This window comes from Nicotiana tabacum, chromosome 19, assembly GCF_000715075.1.
Source record: "Nicotiana tabacum cultivar K326 chromosome 19, ASM71507v2, whole genome shotgun sequence".
NCBI lineage: Eukaryota > Viridiplantae > Streptophyta > Magnoliopsida > Solanales > Solanaceae > Nicotiana > Nicotiana tabacum.
In genome coordinates, this window is record NC_134098.1 from 133,149,720 (window position 1) to 133,168,186 (window position 18,467).

At 31.8% G+C, this 18,467-nt stretch overlaps 2 protein-coding genes across 2 annotated transcripts; both read right to left on the reverse strand.

Moving 5' to 3' along the window:
• Window positions 1-6,055: 6,055 nt before the first annotated feature.
• LOC107758958 (glyoxylase I 4-like) lies at window positions 6,056-7,451 on the reverse strand. The gene is made up of 3 exons (XM_016576805.2): window positions 7,084-7,451; window positions 6,611-6,948; window positions 6,056-6,232 (listed from the first exon to the last, which is right to left on the reverse strand). Exons 1-3 carry the CDS (start codon window positions 7,314-7,316, stop codon window positions 6,141-6,143), a joined length of 663 nt encoding a protein of 220 aa, XP_016432291.1. The 5' UTR covers window positions 7,317-7,451; the 3' UTR covers window positions 6,056-6,140.
• Window positions 7,452-11,584: 4,133 nt separating this feature from the next.
• On the reverse strand, window positions 11,585-15,696 carry LOC107758956 (uncharacterized). The gene is made up of 5 exons (XM_075239367.1): window positions 15,682-15,696; window positions 14,981-15,156; window positions 12,082-12,254; window positions 11,926-11,991; window positions 11,585-11,821 (listed from the first exon to the last, which is right to left on the reverse strand). The coding sequence occupies exons 1-4, from the start codon at window positions 15,694-15,696 to the stop codon at window positions 11,954-11,956; spliced, it is 402 nt and encodes a 133-aa protein (XP_075095468.1). The 3' UTR covers window positions 11,585-11,821; window positions 11,926-11,953.
• Between the last annotated feature and the right edge of the window lie 2,771 nt (window positions 15,697-18,467).

Sequence of the window (18,467 nt, forward strand, 5' to 3'; positions counted from 1 at the left end):
ATAATTATTTAATTTTTAATCACCTAGGAGGTAATTTTTTCCTCACAAGATTAGACAAAAGGCTTACCCCGTCTTGCTCCAATTTAATCCACTATAAGGCCTTTTCCACGATAATCCAACTCTACCTGGCTCGAATCTAGCCAAAATAATTTGATACAATCACTAAAAATTATAGGAATTAATTCTATAAGAAAATACTACATTTTTAATAAAAATTCCGAAATTAATAAAAATTCATCCGTGGGGCCCACATCTCGAAATTCGGCAAAAGTTATGAAATCCGACAACCCATTTAATTACGAGTCCAACCATACCAGTTTCACTCAAATCCGACTCCGAATCGATACCTAAATCTCAAAAATTTGTTTCTATGAGATTTCTAAATTTTTTCAAATTTCAATCTCAAAACACTAATTAAATGGTGAAAACAATGATATATTTGTGTATATAGACCAAATCCGAGTTGGAATCACTTACCTCAAATGTCTTTCCTTGAAACATCTTCCAAACGTCGCTTCTGGTCAAGCTCAAGTTTGTCAAAAATGGTAAATGGGTCGAATGCCTCTGTTTTTATAACTTACAGATCTACCCAGTTCGATCTTGGGAGCTCGATCTCGGGGAGCTTGATCTCGAGAGCTCGATCTCGTGAGCTCGATCTCGTGAGCTCGATCTCGGGAGCTCGATCTCGTGAGCTCGATCTCGGGAGCTCTATCTCGGGAGCTCTATCTCGGGAGCTCGATCTTGGGAGCTCGATCTTGGGCCTCGATTTTGGGCTCGATCATAGCCCAGAATTTCCAGCAGAAGACAAAAAAAATTACAGCAGCTGTTTAAGTCCAATTTGTGATCCGTTAATCATCCGAAACTCACCCGAGGCCCTCGGGACCTCAACCAAATATACTAACTAATCCTAAAACATCATACGAACTTAGTCGAACCTCTAAATCATATCAAACAATGCTAAAATCATGAATCATACCCCAATTCAAGCTTAAGGAAACTAAGAATTTTTAACTTCTACATTCGATGTCGAAACCTATCAAATCAACTCCGATTGTCCTCAAATTTTGCATACAAGTCATAAATGACAGAACTGTATTCCGTCTCCGGTATCAAAAAGTCAATTCCCCGGTCAAACTTCCAAACTTAAATTCTTGTTTTAGCCATTTCAAGCCTAATTTCACTACGGACTTCCAAATAAAATCTCGATCACGCTCCTAAGTCCAAAATCACCATACAGAGCTATTGGAATCATCAAAATTCTATTCCGGGGTCGTTTTCACATAATTTGACATCCGGTCACTATTTGAAGTTAAATTTTATTTTTAATCAAAATTCCATATCTCGGGCTAGGGACCTCGGAATTTGATTCCGGGCATACGCCTAAGTCCCAAATCACGATACGGACCTACTAAAATTGTCAAAATACTGATCTGAGTCTATTTGCTCAAAAAGTTGACCAAAGTCAAACTTGGCCTTTTAAAGCCAACTTAAGGAAACAATTATTCCGATTTCAACCCAAACACTTTCAAATCCCGAACCAACCATCCCACAAGTCATAAATCATTTAAAGCACATACGAGAAGTTTTATTTAGGGGAACGGGGTTCTAAAAATCAAAATGACTGATTGGGTCGTTATAATTATTACACACGTGGCGAGACAAGGTGGGCTGTGTCAGAGATTGATTTTTGATGACTTGTGGCCTGGGGGCATTCTTGTTGTTGATATTTGTATAGTGGTATACGTACCTTTGTGAGCTTTATCTTGTGAAAGTTGTGAGACAATATTCTACGTGATGTCCATTCTTTTTCCTTATACTTATTTGCTGATATGGACTATGGTAGGACACTTGCACAAGCATACACGTAGTTAAGCACTCTTATCGGATACGAAGTTCTTGATCTTGTTGAGCATAGATGCTCAACCTTGTTTACTTGCCTTCTATGTGAGAATAACTCTATTTGAACATGAGTCGTCAGTGCGGTTATGAGGTGTTATGAGGGCACATGATGCCAAGTGTTAGGGTTCAGGTATTGAGACCCGTGAGTTGTGATTTGTCCGAGGTTTGGTACCTCATGGAGTTGTTGGCTAAAACATGATGTAAAAGCGGTTGTAGTTGCTGAGTTATTACTTGTCCTTATTGTATTTGTGATTCCGGATTTGGGTTGTGTTTCATTCACTTCGTCTGTGTCATTTTCATGATATTTCGCTGATACTTGTTGTTTCCTTCCTTAATGACGTTACTGTATTGTGAGCCATATTGCATAGTCCTTATGTAGACATCATACTCCTGTTGTTCATATACTTGTATCTATTTAGTTTATTAGACCAGTGGGTGTCTTGACTATTCCTCATCACTACTCCACCGAGATTAGTCTTGATACTTACTGAGCACCGATGTAGTGTGCTCATGCTACTCTTCTGCACAATTTTTGTGCAGATCCAGGTATTTGTTCGTTAGTTAGCTGTGTGGACTATTGCTGTGGAGACTCAAGGTAAACCTGCCGCTGCGTTCGCAGGCTTCGGAGTCACCTTCAAGTTTTTATTTTGCACTGTTTATTCTTATTTCTGGACAGTTGTGTTTAGAAGTTTTCTAGCAAACACTCTGTAGAGCTTATGACTTGTACTACCGGTTTTGGGAATTGTAAGAGATTTCTATTAACTTGTTAGATGTTATTTAAATAATATTGTTTCAATTAATGTTAGGCTTACGTAGTCCCTAAGACTAGGTGCCATCACGATACCAAACGGAGGAAAAATTGAGTCGTAACAAATATTATCTCATCCATACCAATTTATTTTTTGATTTGGGACTTTGAATAATTTTGATATAGGATTTTAATTTTGGGAGTGAGGCAACTATCTTTTCTAGTAATGACATGCTTAACGGTATATATTACGAGAAAAAAAGGAGCTAATTATTTTTCTGCTGCTCCCTCTTATATCAAATAAATTTTAATGCCTTCAAATATTAAAAAATACATTTTCATCAACCAAAAATAGACCGCTTAAACTAAATTAATTTTGCTAGTAAACTTTGTGAGTTCGTTATTAGTGCAATTTCAGTGCTAATAAGTTTGTAATTGTAGTCGTCCATCATTATTTATCAATGATGTGATTTCTGATATTGAGCAATTATTTCTTTAGTTGGAGTTCTTGTTATTAAACTGAATGTTTCATATAACTAATGAATTCACCATCTTTTTTACCTATTCAAAGGCTCGCGATTATTAATAAATATAAATTAATTCCGTCATATTTATTGTATATTGGCTTATTCACTTTTAGAATGATCAATAGTATTGGACCCAAAAATAGAAAGAAGATTAAATAGTAGTAGTTCTTTTAGTCCAAAAATAAAAAAATTAGTAGTTCTTTATTTTTCCCCCCTTTAATGACTTAAATTCAAATCTAATGCTTAGTGGCGAGACATTAAAACCTAGAAATTTGAATTCCTGAAAAGTAATTCAAATATTAGGAACTAGTAATTTGTCCGTGCTCCGCGCAATGGTTAAAGAAATATATATAATGAGAAGATAATATATATAATGAGAATATATATTCAGTTACCAATTAGTTTCTCATATTTAAAATAAACGAATGAGATATATGAAATCAATACAGAAAAGAAAATACAAAACATATAAATCAGCACCTTTTTGGCTATTTGGCATTAACAATAACTGGCATTTAAAACGATTTATTTTGTAATAATGTCATTCAAAAGTCGTCAATGCAATAAAATAGTAATTGTACATGCCCAAATATATTTGTAATCATTTTGTGCATGAATTATCTGGTAGAATAGAATTCCTTTATATATTTCGCTTCTCCATTATACTTGTTCATTTCTTAAATATTCAATCCGTATTTGTATGCTTTTTATATGCATCACATCTATGGAAACTTGAGAATATTTAGTATTGCATCTTTCAGAAAAAAGAAATATAATGTTAATAGTTAAAAAGTACAGCAATATATTGTTAATTGTAAAATAAATAGTTTATTGTGACAATTATTCAAAAAAAGTTTGGTGTGCATGATCTATAACCTTTTTTATCCATTGAAAAAATCATGTATTATAACAGACGATGAGTCATTAGACATCTTGACTTCAGTCTACGGAAATTTAGTAAAATGATTCATGAACAATAATAAACTCACCGATATTGTTGCTTTCATCTCCTGGAAGAGCGAGAAAGCTTTTAATTTGTTTCTTAGACCTCATCATCTAATTTTCAAAGAACCCCATGTAAGAATGAAATTATTTTATATTCTATTCAAGATTAATTCACTCTCACAAAGTGAGCAATATAATAACTAAAAGATGCAAAGTTGATTAATTGCTGCAACAACCTAAAATCAAGCAGAAAATCGAGAATAGGGAATATAGAGATACACTACACGATACACCAACCACACATGAAAGAGAACAAAAACAATTCAAAAACGGAAAGAGGAGATTTACCTTAGTAGACTGGGAGAAAGAAAAAAAAGAGGAGAAGTGCAAGAAAGAAGAGGAAGGACATGATAATTAGAGGCTGGGTTTTAAAAAAGAAAGAGGGGATTTACTGTGGCGTAGAAGACATAACTGGAAAACATGGGCGTGATCAAGCAATGAACCCAAGGCATCCAATGACACAAAAGTGATATTTACTCCTTGAAAGCCCACATTTGATCATACTACTTCCGTAGGACTTAGTAACCCAATTTTACCACAATTCCTGTCAATCTTATTACTCCAATATGCATAGTTAGCAACATGGAAAACGTCGTTGGAACAATATTTATCAAAACACACAAGTTATAATGTTAATAATAAGTTGAGAATTTTCCTTATTCAGTAGATAAATTAGCATTTGGACTACCAAATAAATCATAGAGAACACTGCCCACTGGTCTGCAATGGAAATATAGAGCAAGGATTCTTGATGGCCCAAAATATCAGAAAGTAGCACATCCAAATGAACCCAATGGATGATCGGCGGAAAAAATCGTACATACATTTCTGCAACACCATTCCATTCAAACAATGGCATTGAATAGTAACTTATCCTTAGTACTATCAATTGGTTGAAGCGTTTAGGAGACTTATCTGAAGAAATGGAAAACCAGACGATGAGTCGAGAGAGAGATTATCATTTTTACCATCATCTTAAGAATAAACACTGTATTGTTTTAGATGGACGTCAAAAACCAAATAAGAGACGTGCCTTTTGAAGCGACTACGCTGCGAACGAAAGTAGTTTTAAAAGACGGAACAGTTTTTTTCACTATTTTTCTTAGTTTGTAAAGACAAAGAAGTAAGAAAATAGATAAATGAAAACCCTGTCACAGGAGATGTGCCACGTCATACTGATATGCCCCTGATTTATATAATTATATAGATATAGATTAAATTATACATGTAATTTTTTTGTTAATATTAATATCCTAAATATTAGGGTTTCTATATAATAGTTCAAAAATGAAAGTTTTAGTTGAATTCAATATCTAAAATACTTTAAAAATTAATTAAATGACTATTTTATTCGACGTGAACTCTATATTTAAAGGATAAAAAGACGAACAATATGTCATTAAGGGTCTTCGTTGCACATATTCTTTTAAAGATCACATACATATTATCAAAGAATATATTTGAGTTATAAAAATAATTAATAAAAAAATTTAATTCCAGAAAATGATGAATGCGATTTAACTAACTCGGTAAATGAAGAAATCTTACATCAATAAACTCCCCAAATGCCTTATTGAATTATTCACATATTGTTGAATTTCACTAAAACGATATGACTACCACTTTTTTAATTAATTGTCAATTTTCATGCATCACACAAATAAGTTGGGTAGACTGTATAAAATTTTTTCTTATTTTCATTCTAAGTTTTGCTTATCATTATTTTCACTCCAATATTAAATATTTTGTTATTAAATTAGTATGTATATATATAGTTTGCAATATATATATAGAGAGAGATTCAAACCCTCATATCCTCTTATAAACTGGTTTGATTAATCTATGAAGTAACTATCAATAGTACAATGAGCCTCTATTATCTTAACAAGTGAAATTTGTGTATTTATTTCATTGAACTAGGCAACAACATCAAGAATTCCCGTACAAGATATGCATAATATTCAGAATGAAATGTCAATCATGTTCATTGCTAAGTTCTCCATCATCAGATATTCCATTTCTCCTAAGCAATTCATTTTACTGGTTCCATTCCCTGCATTTTCAAACACACAAAAATTAGAATAATGTTACTAAAACTACAAGGTTAACGTCTAATTCCCCTCCTTCCATTGCTGTTGAATTAATCAAACTTAATAGGCCGTTTGGGTAAAAAGCTTGTCCTCGTTTTAAAACAACCTTTTTAAAAAAAATAATTTAATTGATATACAGACTGATACAGTAGCATAAAGAAATTCTACACAATTAGTGAATTTCAATATGTTCTACCATGTTACTTAATTGTCGTACTATTTTTTCAGTGACTAATTCAACTTATTATAATAGCGTATATGTATACAAATTACTTTGCGTATATTAGTTAATTAAAGTCATTTTAGGAGAAAGATAATGAAACAAGACAAGACACGCATACCGTAAAAAGAATTTGGCATGGTTTGTTTGAAGGTTGGATATTTGTTGAACTTCTTGAGAGGGCAAGAAGAAAGTGGAAGAATTGGAATATTTTGGCAATTGCAAATCTCAATCATGTTTCCATCTGGGTCGTGGAAGAAGAGTTGATCTACAGTGACTCTACCTTCTTTCACAGTTGCTGTTACATACTCAATCTTCAACTCTTCCAATCTCTCAATTATGAGGTCCATATCCGAGCATTGGAATGAAATGTGATTGTCTTTTGGGTTTATCTTTCCCTTCTTTGACGCTGCATCTTCTTTTCCTAATAAATGTATTCCAATTCCATGGTTGAACAACCTGAAAAAATAACAAATAAACAAATTAATTATTCTATGTTTTTTAAAGTTTATTGTGATAAATGTTTAGAAAGAATTTCAAGAGGGTAGAAATCGGATGTGTGTGTGTGTGTTGGAGAAGGGCGTATATATATACCAAGCTCCATCAAAGTCAAAGGAAGAGGGCCTCTGGATGAGGACAAATCCAAAAACTTGCTCATAGAATTGAACACTTTTGGAAACAGACTTGCAAACAAACGAAACATGATTTAATGCTAACAAAGGCATCCTTGTAATTTCCTCATCAGGTGAGGATGATGTCGTAGATGATGAATCTGATGACCAGTTGAAGGCAGTGATCTCCTCAGCTTTCACTATCTCTTTTCCCATTATATATATCTTTCTCTTATAAGAATTCCTCTCTTTAATTCACACTCTAATTACTGAGTTAATGATAATTTTGGAATCAATAATAAGTAGTAGATGAATGAAATACTCCTTAAATTTCTGTTAGGAACTTTACATAGAAGTGCACATATATATATATAAGCACACAAAGGAGAGAAGGTGCTTGGTTTTCTAGGGTACTCTTTCACTTGTACGGAGGGTCAGGTTGGGTTATGTTAGGTGGGGGTGAGGGCTAAACTAACCTCGCTTTAACTTCATTTGAAAATTAATAATTCATATTAGGGGTTTACGCGATTTAGATCCAACCACTTATTTAATACAATACCGTGTTTCTGAAATGACTCCTGCATATAGTAAAAAAAACAAGCATAAATAGAACTAATATACTAATTTCAAAACCCAAAATGTCTTACTTGAAATTCGTCACTCGACTAGATCAATAACTAGATGCATGGCACATGGTGTTTATATTAACTCTTAAACTCCCTCTGTTCTTTTTTACTAGTCCATTGTATTAAAAATAACTTTTATTTTTACTTGCCCTTTTAGCAAATGAAAATAGATTTATTATTTTCTACCCTTAGTATTAAGTACCCACAATCCCCAAATTTATTGGAGTCATAACTTTAATAATTATTATCAAGGATAATTTAGTAACTATAATATTAGTTAGAACAAATTAACTTTTAATTTGTTAATTTTAAAGTTAGATTAATTGAGTAGGTGCAAATGAAATAAATATTCTCCTATTCATCAACTGAATTTTGATGCCCTCCGACTCCTGCAATAGCACGTTTTTCTTTTCTTTTTGTCCAAATTAAATTCTCGCAAGACTTGTCAAAGCACATGACTTAAGATCTAGTCAAGACTCATGACCAGCACTTCAGTGTTGACGTGTCAGTCATATTCTTACTCGGTTTCACTAGCTCTTTAGGCATAATAGCCTAATAGACTCCTTTACTTTTTCAGGTTTAAATCCCTATATTTCATGAAGTTTCATTCAAACGCTTGTGCTCGATCAAAATGAATATTTTAAACCTCTCTAACCGTTAACCAAACTTATGTGGCATTGCTGAGTAGTATGAATTGGATAGTATGCACGCGCAAAGAGAGCGTGAACTTATAACGTAATTTTTTTAAAACGCAAAAGTCAAATATAATAAATAAAAAAGAAAAAGAAAAATAGAACAAATAAAAGTAAAAGGGAAAATAACCCATAAAGTTACGCTACCCATCACCCCCCACCCGCTGCCTTCTACCTCGTACCTCTCCTCCATCAAGACTACCACCATATTTCATATGAAGGACGTAAATGAGAACTGCAGTGGATATAACAATTAGGGCTTTTTCCCTCTTCTTTAAATTGGGAGTTTACTTGAAGGAAATACAAATTTTAACGAGTCATAAAGAAATTCGAAAATAAAGAATTTGTGGATTGAATCATTGAACGACTGACGTTGAGAGCTAAGAGGCATTGGCTCTGACGGATGAGTTTGCGGAGAACGGCGATTAAGTCATTCGTGAGCAAACGTCTGATTTTGCTTGTAAACACTTGCTCCGACGAAAGTCAAGATGACAATGATGATAGCAATCAGATTGTATCTCTTTGGATGAAAAAAACTATGGTTTGAGAAAAAAGGTTGGGATCTTTGGTGCCTTATTGTTTCTGCAACCATTTCCTTAAACAGAAAAATTAAATCTAATAGTTTCACAAGCAATAATTATGGTGAGAAAAAGAGAGAAGAAGACGTTGAAGCAAATGAATTTTTTGGTGAATTTCGTGGAGAATTTCGTGGAGGTTCTGAAAATAGAGAGAATATTTGAAAGTACTAAATGGGCGTGGAGGAGAAAGATAATTTAGTTGCAAAGAAGAAGATGATGATATGGATATATGCATCTGACATGGATCTGATGTGTTATGTCAGGGCTGAGACTCACGTATATAAGGAGGGGTTTAAACTATTCATTTTGATCGAGTATAAGTGTTCGAATGAAATTTCATGAAATACATGGATCGAGATGACAAACCGAAATAAGTATAAGGGTTTACTAGGCTATTCTGCCCTTTATTTTTTTCCCATATGTTTTAACAAATCTTTGTTTTATGTTTTATTTTTTTGAATTGTCTAAGAACTTCTCTTTTGATTTTGTTTAGGACTTCTCTTTTTATAATCTTTTAAAGGAGTAACTGAGCTTGGTATAGGGGCAAATTTTTGACTATATTTTATGTCACAAGTAAGCCACACGGTAGTCCGCTTGGATCAAGTGTTATTTTGTTGCAGAAACAAATAAACAAATAGTAGAAATTTAAAATTTAAAATAATACAAATGAAGTGTCACTATTAATAATTATCAAAAGTTGTGTTTACATGTTTTGTAAAGAGTGATCAATCCCACGCATGTGTGTAACGTGAAAGGAGGCGTTGTATAAATAAATAAATAATTAATAGACAAGTATGTCTATATTTTTCTCTATTAACACCCTAAGAGGTCGTTTGGTAGAGTGTGTTAGAGAAAATAATGCATGCATTACCTTTGTGTATTAGTAATGCTTTGTTTGGTACACATTTTCAACCTATGTATAATTAATACAAACATTAGTTATACACTCTATTTGGTATTATCATATGCATAGCTAATGCATAGAAAATCATGGCATTAGCAATATAAAGGCTATTAATGCATGCATTAGCATGGTTAAAGACAAAATTATCCTTAAAGTCCCTCAAGTTAAAGAATATGCATGGCATTTTTGTAAACAATTAAATTTCTTAAAAATTATGCAATGCATTTTAATTTTTAATACACCACACCAAATAATGCATAAGAAATAATCTCTGTATAACTAATACTTGCATTACTAACTCATGCATTACTAACCCCTGCATTACTAATGCACCTTATTTAGCATTATTCTTATATAACATTATTCTTATACGCCCTACCAAACGATCCCTAAGTTTATAGATGAGATGTAGTACAATTGGTACTACTTTCAACTATGTATTTTAACTGTCTTATATTGCTTTCTAAATTCTAATAAGTGTTATTCTCGTCGGAAGCATATGATAAAATTAAAATGATAGATTAGTTGAAGTCGTGCATTTTATGTCTTCCCAGACTCGCTTTACTTCTTTGTCTTTTTCTTGAAATAGAAAGAGCAAAGTATCATTTTCAGGAATTGCCAGCAAACTATGAAATTTGTGATTTGAGTTTTTATATGTATCCCAAGATGTGCAAAATTTAGATTTGGTCAATTTCCTCCTCGTGAAAACAGTCGTTGCTAAATTATATTTTATATAGGAATAAACCTAAACCACTAATTCTTCCTATACACACCATATCAGAATAAACTAAACCACTAATCCTTCCTATACACACCAAATCACAATGTGCAAGGACCTCTAAACCGACAACTTCAATCCCAATAGGCCAATAGCATTCCTCAACCTCAAGGTATTGAAAATTGCTTCATCTGATTAGAAAAACGCCCACCATTTTAGCTATCAAATCTCTAGCCAGTAATTCAGCAATTATATATAGCTGCAAGCTAGGTGTGTTACATATAGTAATTAAGAAGCAATGTTACTTCTATGATTAGGGTGGGCATTCGTTATTTCGGTTCGGTATTTAAAAATTTCGGTTCGGTATTCGGTTTATCAGTTGTGTATACCAAATACCGTACCAAATTATTTCGATACGGTTCGGTATTTTTTATTTTGGTTCGGTACGGTTTCGATTTAATAATCGCTAAATAAGCTTATGACGCCCGACAACTTACAACACAATGAATTCACAATTCACTGACAGCCTTCTCCTAGCGGTTTGTCTCCTTTACCAAGAACATGAAGCAGGATGTTAACTGCATGAAAATCGGGTGAAAATTCATTTCGATCCATTTCATCTAACAATCTATGAAATTGATTCAGTGGTTCACAATGAATTCACAATTCAGTTTAAAACCATAAACACAACATTCAAAGATCTTTGATGCCACACATTGACGATCGACTTTGATGTCAAGTGCAGAACCATAAATACAACATTTAAGACAGATTTAAGACATGCAAAACCATAAACACAGAACCATAAATACAGTCAAGAAAAGAAAGCAGCATACTAATTTAAGACACTACATGCATAAGCTTAGAGAACACAACAGTAACAGCAGACTCTAACAGTAGCATCAGAATCAAACATAGTGCAACAAAAAAACAGAGAGGGCATCCCTCAATTCAAGTTTACACTAATAGTCTCGAATCAACTTAGTCTTAATTCTTAAATATGGATTCCAGGAAGACGCTCAAGACAACACCTAATATGCTTCCTTAAACTATATGTGCCATCCCTCTTTGGATGAACATTATAGACTCGACCACAATGTTTGCACTCTACTTTGCGAACTTCTCCATTGTCTTCTTTCACCTCAAAATGTTTCCAAATATGATAGCGTACTTAAGGAGCACGGGGCATGATTGCACTTGAACCTAAAAAAAAGAAAGATAAATCATAAGTTAGAATATTAGTTTTTGATGATAATAAAACAAAACTACAAAAGTATATCACCAAACAAATAGAGTATTAAACTTACCACTCAAGTTGCAAGTTGCAACTATACATCAAACAATGCTAGTAGTACTTCTATTATTTTTCATATCTAAACATAATTCGACCAAATATGTCATACAAATAAACAAGTATGATATATTATTTTGAACTAAAATACACACAAAATATTAAAGCTTACCAAGCTCGAGTTCCTCAAGATACTCCAAGTCTTCTTCAACACTAATAGGATTCTTCTCTTCTCTAAGCCAATCTTGAACACAAACAAGAGCTTGCACATATTTAGGAGTCAATGAACTCCTAAATGAATCAAGAATACGGCCACCGGTGCTAAACGCACATTCCGACGCCACACTAGAAATTGGAATGGCCAACATATCACGAGCCAACTCCGAAAGAATAGAAAATCTAGGAGCATGTGTTTTTCACCAACTTAAGATATCAAATTCTTCACTAAAAGGCTCTTGTTCTTTACTAATGTATTTATCCAACTCCGATTTAGCACCCCCACTTCCATTGTCTTCCTTTTGTTTCTTCAAGTGAAGCTTTGTCCTTATTAATGATGCAGTTATAACACTCCCACTAGATGTATTAGATGCGTTATTAGATGAAGTAGAACTAGATAGAGATTAAGGGCAAGATCCAGTTGAATACTTTTTTAGATACTCTTCAAACAAAGAATTCATATAAGCATACACCTCAACATTTATTATCTTCCCTTTTTCCTCCCCAAAAAGCTCTTCAAGTGCAAGGCTAACATATTCAAATTTGTTACGTGGATCCAAGACGGAAGCAATAAAAATTATTTTATTCATCTTTTCAGACTCACCCCAATACTTCTTGAACTTTTCTTGCATCCTCTCAGCTATTTTTTTCAAATGCTCATCCTCACTAATTAAACATATTTTTAAATGACAATAAAGTTCAGATACATCCTCAAAATGAGAATTACAAGTGACATAACGTGAACCTGAAACTTTTTTGGTGAGCTCATGAAATCTTGCAAGAAACACTATCACAATCCTCACATTCACCCAATCATCAGATTCAAGAGGACCTGCACTACTACCATCTTCACAAAGATGAAAACATTGATAAGCAGAAAATCCATCATCAAAAAGATGAAACTTATTAAAGGCTTTTTCAAAGTTTTGTGCCGTATCCAACATCAAATAGGTGGAATTCCACCTAGTAGGAACATCCAAACACAATATTTTGGTACATTCTACCTTTACATGTGTACAACACTGTTTAAACTTTAAGGTCCTTGCAGGCAAATATCTTACATACCTCACAATATTTCTAGCATGTATGATAGAAGCATCAATTTCTTTCAAACCATCTTGCGCAATTAGATTTAGTATATGAGCCATGCATCTCACATGAAGATGTTTATCACTCATCGTATTAGTTTTTCACATATCTAACTTTTTAGACAATTCTTTGACTGTGACATCATTTGAAGAAGCATTGTCCACGGTAATAATGAACACATTGTCTAATTTTCATTCAAGCAAACAATTAGAAATAGCTTTAGCCATCTCTTCACCCTTATGACTAGTGATAGGGCAAACATTTAGTATTCTTTTATACAACTTCCAATCCCTATCAATGAAGTGGGCTGTCAAACACATATAATTTATTCTTTGCAATGAAGTCCATGTGTCTGTTGTGAGGCAAATTTTTGGTTGTGCTTCTCTAAAAGACCTTCTTAGATTTTGCTTCAATTCACCGTAAACTTCATAACAATCCCTTGTTATTGTTCTACGAGAAGGAAGACGAAATAGTGGTTGAGTTATTCTCATAAACTTCATAAAGCCTTCCTTTTCTACAAAGCTAAATGGTAGTTCATCAATAACTATCATCTCAATTAAGGCCCTCCTAACCACTTCTTGATCAAATTTTCAAAGTGATCCTCCATCATTTTGGCAAGATTGAAAATTTATCTTTGTTTGACTATTATCTTTATCAATGTTAAGTGGGTATTCTTTGCATCTAGTCAAATGATTTTTCAATCCTATTGTTCCATTCCTAGATGAATTAGCAGCATAAGCTTGCTTACAATATCTACACCTTGCTTTACCAACCCCATTTACCTCAAATTTATCAAAATAATTCCGAACATCGGATCTAGGTTGCATGGCTTTTTTTTTCTTAGAATCTTGAGTATCAATTGTGTTGGTGTTGCTATCTTCAGTAATAGGTAAAATTTCAGTTGAACCGGCATCACTTACTCTACTTTCATCTGCCATCTATACAAAATTAAAACAAATATAAACACAAATTAAGACTTATATTTCATAACTTCATTCGAGTTGCTACTAGTTGCTATTGCTTAAATGAATCTCTAATATCCTTAATAGATTTTTTTCTACAATGTTGGAAATGAAATGATAAGATAAAAGAATTTAAGTCTTGTACATTGGTAAGCCGTGTAAAATAATTATATAATCAAATTAAATTTGTCTTTATAGCATACTTGATATTGTAACATGAAAATAGAGTGATAGTTTGTTATATCCAAATTAATTATAATAATTATATATTAAAAAGTTAACACCAAAGTAGGCAGTATATGTAACTTAGTCCTAAATAAAAAGAAAATCTAAGAGAGAGATGAAGCCTTCATTAGTGGATATTTTACAAAAAAAAAAATTGAAACTTAACTTCAGTAATTAAGAAAGGACTTCAGAATGGGTCTAATGAAACTAATAATCCATTCATTCCCCAATCAAGCAAACCAAGATTATTCGATAAAACACTTTAAGATTCAGAATTCGTTGATCACTTTAAGTATAAACAAGTAAAAAGAAAATCAATGTATACGACTCAAATGCCCAAAATATCAAACCTATTCAAGATTCAAGCCAAGATGCAAATTGGATATGACAATCAAATTGGATATTCAGAGACAGAAAAAAAAATCAAAGGAATGGATGGAGAGAATGCTTTTCGATTTGGTTAACGTCAGAAACTTTTATTTAACGTCGGAGGAGATTAAGGTCACCACCGGAGATTAAGGTCACCGCCGAAAATTTATTAATAAAAACATGATACCTTTGAAGAAACTAGAAATATACCTTTGATTCTTTGAAGTCACAGTAGCCGATCTCTTAGTATTCTCACAACAACCGTTCTCTTTGAAGTTTGAAGTCTTCGTTCTGGCTGAAAGGCTGAAACTATCGTCGTTTGCCGTTTCTGACTTTCTGAAACTATCCCCTTTTCTAAATTCCCTAATCCCTAATTGAATGAAAGACTAGAGATAAGGGTTGGGCTAGGGCGCTGGGCCTTATTGGGTTGGGCTGGGATTCTGGGCAGTATGTATAGATATAGGTCCAATTTAAAGGTCTTTAAAAATTCGGTATTTCGCTATGCCGAAATTTCAAGATCCTAATACCGATGACCGTACCGTTATACCGAAATATCGAAAAATGTAATACCGAATTAGACCGAAATACCTAAAAAATCGAAACCGAAATACCGAATTAATTCGGTCCGGTTCGGAATTTAGTTTTTCGGATTTTATGCCCACCCCTATCTATGATCAATTTATCTTGTGATTTTTTTTATGCTAGCTGTATGTTGTGATTATTAAGTGTACAACAAAACTTAAATAAAAGCCACCAAGGTGCATCTTTATTAATTGAAAAGGACAAGAGATAAAGAGTGAGACAGTATATCCATCGTACAAAAAAATTTCTATTTTATTTACCGGATCAATTTAGCTCACATGAAAAGAAAAACGTATATTAAGTCTACGAAAATTAAATTAAATTAAAACCACTATGGTGGCCATTTTTATAAATCGAAAAAAGCAAAGAGACAAAGGGTGGTGAGACACATCTATATTCAACCTAACCAAATCTTATTTTATTTGTGTGATCATTCCTTTTTTTTCTTTTATTTTTTTGGCCTAATTCCTTCATACTATATTATCCTTCAACAGTAACAATATAGCATGGTGGCTAAATTCTCCTGAATTCTAATTGAGTTATAACCCTAATAGTCAACTTTCAAGGGCTTGATCAAGATTGTTAGGTTTGAGATAAACAGAATTGATGGGAACCGCGTAGAAAATGCCAGCCACACAGCTAAAGTGATTTTTTCAAAAATATGAAAATGCTTGTCGCATAGCTTTGTCCTACTGTAGAGAAACTGGTATTTCCATTTTAAAACAAAAAGTGGCAAATAGCGGGAATTGAGAACGGTAAAGGGCCAAATATACCCTTATACTTTCGAAAAAGATTTATATATACTATTCGTTATACTATGAGTTCAAATATACTTATACCGCTATATTTTGGGTTCCAATATACTCCTTATTTAAACGGAGGGACACGTGCCATCGTCCTGTTGGTCAATTCTAAATATCTCCTAATTAATTAAAAAGACACATACTCATACCCGAAATATTGTAAAAATTGCTTTAAAAAAATTGAAACTGAAAAATATTTTTTTATAAAAACTGGAAAAACACATTCAACAAAATATTTTCGTTTTTTTAAAACTAATGCACATGTAGTCCACTGCTTTAGGAAAGTCTTTTTTTCAGTTTTTTAAAAAAAGTATTTTTCAGTTTTTTTTAAAGCAATTTTTTTTTGTAAAAACTGAAAAAAATTATTTTAAAAACTGAAAAAAGACTTTCCTAAAGCAGTGGACTACAAGTGCATTAGTTTTAAAAAAATAAAAATATTTTGTTGATTTTTTTCCAGTTTTTACAAAAACAATTATTTTCAGTTTTTTTTAAAGCAATTATTTTTTGTAAAAAACTGGAAAAAAAGATTTTATTTTAAAAACTGAAAAAAAATACTTTCCTAAAGCATTGGACTATAGATGCATTAGTTTTTAAAAAACGATATTTTGTTGATTTGTTTTTCTTCAGTTTTTTTTTAAAAATATTTTTCAGTTTTTTTAAAGCAATTTTTACAAATATTTCGGGTAGGGGTATGTGTTTTTTTAATTAATTAGGAGATATTTAGAATTGACCAACAGGACGATGACATGCGTCCCTCCGTTTAAATGAGGGGTATATTTGAACCGAAAGTATAGCGGTAGGGATATATTTAGACACGTAGTATAACGAAAGGTATATTTAAACCTTTTTCGAAAGTACATGGGTATATTTGGCCTTTTACCAAATTGAGAATGATTGGAGTTGATTCCTTTTTACATTAACATATGTACATATATATTCTCCTTCATCATTTATCATGTAGACACTACTAGAAAACTGTCAAAATTCGTCTACAGAATACCGAACGAAATCGGTCGAAAAAAAACCCAACCGAAATCAGTCGAAAATTAAGTAAATTGGTCGCAAAAGTCAAAGAAAATATTTTTGTCAAAGACAATAGTAGTCCCACAATAGATATATAACAATTCCAACCGATTTCGGTCGGAAATTGATCAATATTTAACCAAGACCTGGTCATACTTGTATATTATTTATAAAAATAATTTTTAAATAAAATTTTTCAAATATACCGACCGATTTCGGTCGGTAAATTTGAAATTATGCTTTCCCGGCCAAAGCAATTGGTTTTTAATATAACAAAAAGTATATATATATAATTTACCAATCGGAATAAGTTTTAATTAAATTTTTTCGACCGAGTTCGGTCAAAAATACAATTTTAAAATAATTAAAATATAAATTTAGTGAAAGTACCGACCGAAGTAGGTCGGTTTTTTTTTTCAACCTTTATATAAATAGCTTTTAAATAAATAATATTTAATACTTAATTGATATATATATATATATATATATATATATATATATATATATATAGGTTATATATTATACACTTAGTATATATACTATACTATACTATATATATACTATATTATACTATACTATACTATACTATATATACATCTTATATAGCTTATATACTATACACTTATAGGTTATCGAATATAGCTTATATATATACACTATACTATACTATACTATATTATACTATATGTCTTATATCGATTATATATATATATATATATATATATATATATATATATCGAATATAGCATATATAATATACACTTAGTATATATACTATATATACATCTTATATAGCCCACATAGAAATATAATGAATTTAAAAATAAATTCACACACACACACACTATATATATATATATATATATATATATATATATATATATATATATATATATATATATATATTAAATATCAAAATTAATTCTTACCAATTACTTAATCAATGTACGATATATTTAATTCCGGTTAGTTAATATATATTTTTATATAAAACAATTAATGTGTTATTTCAGGATTATAAATGAAATTTTAGAAAAAATAACTAAGCATATTTTTACATTAAAATGTCATCATAATTTTACTCACTTGAACTAATTTTTTATTGATTTATGGAATCCTTATTTAATGCACTCTTTTTTCATAAAAAAGAAACAAACAAACAAATAATAAAATGGATAGATTAGTAAATAAATATTCCATGGGAAGAGAAGTAGTGGGGTTTTTCATGGAAAAATAATTTTTTATTAAAAGTTTTCAAAATTTCCGACCGATTTTGGTCGAAAAATTTG

Bases quoted from the DNA above. Each gene is read 5' to 3' on its own strand.
- LOC107758958 (XM_016576805.2), bottom strand. From the start codon at position 7,316: ATGGGAAAAGAGATAGTGAAAGCTGAGGAGATCACTGCCTTCAACTGG. The intron at 6,949-7,083 runs GTATATATATAC...TTATTTTTTCAG, and splicing joins TTTGACTTTGATGGAGCTTG to GTTGTTCAACCATGGAATTG. The intron at 6,233-6,610 runs GTATGCGTGTCT...TTGAAAATGCAG, and splicing joins CATGCCAAATTCTTTTTACG to GGAATGGAACCAGTAAAATG.
- LOC107758956 (XM_075239367.1), bottom strand. The intron at 12,255-14,980 runs GTATATTTCTAG...TCCAATTTCTAG, and splicing joins GTGACTTCAAAGAATCAAAG to TGTGGCGTCGGAATGTGCGT. The intron at 11,992-12,081 runs GTAAGCTTTAAT...AATTATGTTTAG, and splicing joins TCTTGAGGAACTCGAGCTTG to ATATGAAAAATAATAGAAGT.